Source organism: Merops nubicus, unplaced genomic scaffold, assembly GCF_000691845.1.
Source record: "Merops nubicus isolate BGI_N331 unplaced genomic scaffold, ASM69184v1 scaffold10447, whole genome shotgun sequence".
Taxonomy (NCBI): Eukaryota; Metazoa; Chordata; class Aves; order Coraciiformes; family Meropidae; genus Merops; species Merops nubicus.
This window is the reverse complement of record NW_008618326.1, coordinates 6,369-11,807: the sequence shown is the minus strand read 5'-3', so window position 1 is coordinate 11,807 and position 5,439 is coordinate 6,369. Positions and strand designations below refer to the sequence as shown.

The 5,439-nt window shown below is 51.2% G+C and overlaps 1 protein-coding gene across 1 annotated transcript in view; it reads left to right on the top strand.

Annotated features, from left to right (window-relative positions):
• Window positions 1–5,439, top strand: part of USP48 (ubiquitin specific peptidase 48) — a gene marked incomplete at its 5' end in the record, with an annotated part of 29,569 nt that overhangs the window by 19,149 nt on the left and 4,981 nt on the right. Inside the window, 6 exons of the mRNA XM_008943401.1 lie at window positions 458–582; window positions 739–861; window positions 3,343–3,404; window positions 3,921–4,031; window positions 4,632–4,753; window positions 5,349–5,437. Of these exons, the coding sequence (XP_008941649.1) occupies window positions 458–582; window positions 739–861; window positions 3,343–3,404; window positions 3,921–4,031; window positions 4,632–4,753; window positions 5,349–5,437 (632 nt within the window). The remainder of the gene's footprint in view (window positions 1–457; window positions 583–738; window positions 862–3,342; window positions 3,405–3,920; window positions 4,032–4,631; window positions 4,754–5,348; window positions 5,438–5,439) is intronic.

Here is a 5,439-nt window from a genome sequence, read left to right as displayed (position 1 = left end):
CAGGAATTTTGTTTTTTCAAGGGCATGGAAAGCCCCTGGCTCCTGGTTGAGGGGGCATGGGGTTAGTCTGCAGCTTGGTAAATGGAGTTGCCATCAAAATGTAGCTGTGGATAGCCAGGATGAGAAAACAGTGAGCCCTGTGCCCTCTTTGGCCTGTTGTGGCTTTTCCGGGCGTCTCTTTACCACCACTTGTGTTTGATCAGCTGCTCAGGTTCGTGAGCATGGAAGTCTAAAGGACATTAAAGGCATATTAGTTTTTTTTCCTGTATAAACAAGGAAACGAGGAAGGAGTTGAAGGTGACTTTGTGTATAGGTTGCACTCTTTTGTGCTGACACGGCGTTGGCTGAGGAGTCTGGGAACATCTTCCCCCACGTTCATACCCTGTAATCTCCTAAATCTAGTCTGGGCTGCAAAACATTGCTGAGCAAAGCCCTTCTCCTGGCTCTCTCCCTACAGGTGACCTGTGCATATCCGAAAACGACCGGAGGGTGGTTTCGAAGGAAGCCTGGGAGAAACTCAAGCAATATTTTCCAAAGGCCCCTGAATTCCCAAATAACAAAGAGTGCTGTTCCCAATGCAAGGTATTTGAATGCCAAATAAGGTTTGTTGACTGTAAATATCATGGTCATGTTGCTGGTTTTGTTTTTAACCCAACCCAGTGCAGTGGAGGGAATAATGCCACCATTTAATAGCAGATAGGAGCTGAAGCTGTGGGGTAATTTAACTGTTTCATGCAGATTTTGGAACGTGAAGGGGAGGAGAATGAAGCTCTGCATAAGATGATGGCCAGCGAGCAGAAGACTTCTCTCCAGAACCTGTTCCATGATAAATGCAGACCTTGCCTGGGCAGCTGGCCTCAGGTATGGGAAGGAGGGTGACTGGGGGAAGGTGGCAGGGCTCGGGGGAGGATTTGATGAGCTTTTATCTCTCTTTCTAAGCAAGTTTATTTCACCTGCAAGAGAGACTTGCCCAGTAGTTGTTCGTTGGGTCCGAGCGAGACTGTCCCTGTGCCAGCAGAGCTTCCACGTGTGTTGTCTGAGGTGTGATTTCCCTGATGAGCTGTGCTGGCACAGAGCCCTGCCACAGATACACGAGAACAGCTCCTGTGCCAACGGAGCTGCAGCTGGCCCCGAGTCAGCTCTGTAAGCAGTGACAGTATTGCTGCTCTGGTTACGTCCATCCCTGGAAGGACTGAAACACTGAAAGCACCTTTTCACTGCCCTCCACTTGCCTTAGAGCCATAGACATGTTTTGTGTGGAGTAGACCTTCAAGATCATCAACTCCAACCCTTAATTTACGTCCATCCCTGGAAGGACTGAAACACTGAAAGCACCTTTTCACTGCCCTCCACTTGCCTTAGAGCCATAGACATGTTTTGGGTGGAGGAGACCTTCAAGATCATCATATCCAACCCTTAACCCAGCACTGCCAGGTCCCCACTGCCCCGTGTCTCTCACACCACATCTCCACGGCTTGGAAACCCCTCCAGGGGTGGGGACTCCACCACTGCCCTGGGCAGCCTGGCACAGCCCTGGACAACCCTCAAGGGGAAGACATTTCTCCTCAGGGCCAACCTCAACCTCCCCTGGGGCAACTTGAGGCTGTTTCCTTTTGTCCTGTTGCTTGTTCCTTGGGAGCAGAGCCTGACCCCCCCCTGGCTCCAGGCTCCTGTCCGGAGCTGTGCAGAGCCAGAAGGTCTCCCCTGCGCCTCCTTTGCTCCAGGCTCAGCACCCCCAGCTCCCTCAGCTGCTCCTCCCCACTCTTGGGCTCTAGACCGTTGCCCAGCTTCGTTGCCCTTCACTGGCCACACTCCAGCTCCTCAAGGTCCTTTTGTAGTAAGGGGCCCAAAACTGACCCCAGGATTTGAGGAGTGGCTTCCTCAGTGCCAACTCCAGGGGGACAATCCCTGCCCTAGTCATGCTTCCCATGCAGGCCAGGCTTTTGCTGCTGGTCAGACAAAATTCCCATGTGTTCCATCATGCTCCTCCACCCTGAGAGCTCAGGGGGAGCTTCCCTGTGTCCTGAAGTCCTGCAAACAGGAGCAGCCCTTGTTTAAGACCTCTCGTACTAGCTCCTCTCTGCTACAAGCATGCAGCTCTCCAGGACTTTGTTGGGGCCTTGAGGTGACTCAAGAACTGGCCCAAGCTGTTGGCTCCACGCCCTGGCTCCCAGACCTCTTGCTGTGCTGATTAATGATTGACTCTTGGGTCCTGCCAAGCTGCTTTGGCAGGTGTCTGCCTCGGTGACTCTGATGTGTGAGGGCAGCTTGCTGCTCTTGGGAGCCTTCTCCAGCCATGAATAAATATTGAGGTCAACACAGATCCTTGTCTCAGAACCAGGGATCCCCAAAAAATGCTCTGTGCTGAGCTGGAGAGCTGCCAGGTGCCATCAGTGGTCTTTAAAGGGTAGTTAGTATTGGGTTGAGTCTGCTTTTGTAGCTGGAGTAGGGGATGGAAGGCTGGAGCCCTTCACCATTGGTCAGCTCCAGATGTGAGGGTCTCTCCAAGTGCCAAGGCTACATCCTCAACTCTTTGAATTTCCCAAAATTAGAAAGAGCTGAGAATCTTTCCCTTAAGCTTTGTGAGTTTTCCTCATCCAAACCAGCTGAGGATCAAGGAAGAAAATAAACAGAGTGGTCTAATCTAGAGGAGATGAAGGGAAAAATAAATATATATATTGCTCCTGTGTGCTGAATTTGCCTGCTGAAAGGTGGAATGAGCCCTTAAACCTCTGTTAGGGAAGGTGGTGGGTGAGCATGGAGATGGTTTTGTCACCCAGCTCTTAGGATCTCCTTGGTCCCTTGTGGTTTTTATCTCATGGCAAATCATTCAGGAAATCATTCAGTCAGAAAAACAATAGTTCATTTTAAAGTCACTGCCTTGAGAGGGTGCACGGCCATGGGTTTGACTCTCTACTGCTGCCAGAAGGAGAAACCTGTGGATTTTGGTGGGTGAAATGAATGAGGCAGGTTGGGGTGGTCTCACCCCACACCTTTGAAGGTGCAGAGACACATCTGCTTGAGACCCCAGTGAGAGAAAACAACAGTGCTGGGGAGTCTGAGCTGCTCCAGGGGAAACGGCCGTTTCCTGCTCTGAATTAAAGGTAATTGGATCTGAAGCTAAATTAACTTTGTAATAAACACGAGATTAGTAATGTAAGTGCTTAGTACTCGATCCCAAATTACTTTACTTGGCTTTCCCAGCGCTTGGATGGAGTTGTCATGGTAAAAACACTGAGGTCTCCATGAGAAAGAGCACTGCAGAAAAAAGGAGCAGTTTCTCTTCTCTATTGTCGGGTTCATTAAAAAAGAGCCTTTTTGTTTTTCTCCTTTCACCTCCAGGAGACAGATGAGCTGTACATTGTTTCGCAGTTCTTTGTGGAAGAATGGAGGAAATTTGTCAGGTAACTTGGCCTGAGGGTTTTTTGGTGCTTTTTATTCCTTTTCTGGGGGTTGTAGGGAACAGTTTTGCTCTCGAGTCCCGACGCGGCGCGTGGTTGCTGCAGTTTGCCCTTGTGGCAACAAGGAAGCTGATTTTTGCAGGGCTCCTATCGGTTGTAATCCGTTGTAAGAAACCAAATTTCCTTGTTTACCATGTCTTAACCAGATGGTGGGATTAGATAGTAACCTGATTAGATTTTTTTTCATCTGTCTGGAGCTGTATCCCAGGCAAAGGTCACCGCTCGGTCCCGCTTCCACGGGCTGCTGAGGGTAGGAGATGGAAATCTCTGCCAGATAGGGGAGTCGTTCTGCAACCTGCAGGAACGTGGATCCCATTTCCTCCTCGCTTAATACTCCCTGGTGGAATGCCTTCTGTAAACCCTCCCCTGTGCTTTCTCCTGGGCTGCCTGCAGAGCTGTGGGTTTGGGGCAGGAACCTGGGTGAGCTTTGCAAAGCGCTCTCCTTTTCCCCCCACACAGGAGGCCGACGCGATGCAGCCCGGTGTCCTCGGTGGGAAACAGTGTTCTCCTCTGCCCCCACGGAGGCCTCATGTTCACCTACGCTTCCATGACCAAAGAAGATTCCAAACTGTGAGTTTCTTCTCTTCACGTGTCTCCCTTTGCTGGGTGCCTTCATTTCTCACCGAGCCTCGGGGAACGAGGAGCAAAGGCTTTTCCTCGAAGAAAATTAACCCAGGCGCTTTCTCAGGCCCACCTAAGCCTGTGTATAAGGCAAGATCTAAATTATCAAAGGATGCTGGGTCAGGAAAAAAGAGAGTTTACTTCAGCTTGGCTAGTTCCTAACAATAAACTACCCTGGATTTGACCGGGGCGTAGAAACATCCGGCTTCCTTAGGATTTGCCTTCCACGAGACCTGCCCCCGGAGCGCTGGTGGCTGGTTCATGCTCTGCAGAGTTGCTTCTGCAACGATGCAGAACTAAAAGCAGCAGATCTTCTCCTCCTCTCCTCCTTCAGCCTCCCTCTGGCGTGACTGGAGCAGAGCAGCGTCACTAATAACCCGCTGCTGCTTGCTTGGTATCTTGGGCAGCCGGGTCCTCCCGTGGAGCTGGAGTTAGGGACTGATTTGGCAGCTTTTCTTTCATTAACAGACTCCAAAAAAAGGGGGGGGAGGGCTGTCGAGGAGCTCGGCTTTGCTGTCTCATAAAGCACCTTCTTGTTCCTTTGCACAGTATAGCTCTCATATGGCCCAGCGAGTGGGAGAGGATTCAAAAACTCTTCGTTGTGGATCACGTCATCAAAATCACCCGCACGCAGGCGGCCCCCGAGGGCACAGCATACGCCTCTGAGCCCCGTGAGTGGAGCCTCTGCTGCTGCCCAGGCTCTGTTCTTCTGCTCCTCGGGGCCAGCTCCCTGGGAAATGGCTCTTTTGGGGATAAAGGGTCAGATCTTAGTGTGGGAGGAGACCTTCTGGTGGCCTTTCGGGACTTAAAGGGGCCTGTCAGAAAGCTGGGGATGGAGTTTAGAGCAGGAGGTGTTGGGACAGGACAAGGGTTGTTGGTTTTCAACTCAAAGAGGGGAGATCTAGATTAGATAGATTGAAGACATTTTTGATGCTGAGGGTGGTGAGCCCCTGGCCCAGGTTGCTCAGAGAGGTGGTCGCTGCCCCATCCCTGGAACCATCCCAGGGGAGGTTGGATGTGGCTCTGAGCAACCTGCTCTAGCTGAATTTTTTTTTGTCCCTGCAGGGGTGTTGGACTGGATGGGCTTTAAAAGGTCCCTTCCCACCCAAACCAGGCTGTGATCTATGGGGATCAGTGTTCAACACAAAGCTTGGCAAATGCTCCTGGTTGTGTGCTCCACTCCGATTAGCGGTGAGAGCCCTTGGGCAGGTGTCTCCATGGAGCTGAAGCAATTAATAAATGCATTTTCCCTTTGTGCCTCCCCAGAACTCTGCCCAGAGTGCAGAGAAGGGCTGTTGTGCCAACAGCAGCGGGATTTGCGTGAGTACACCCAAGCAACCATCTACATCCACAAAGT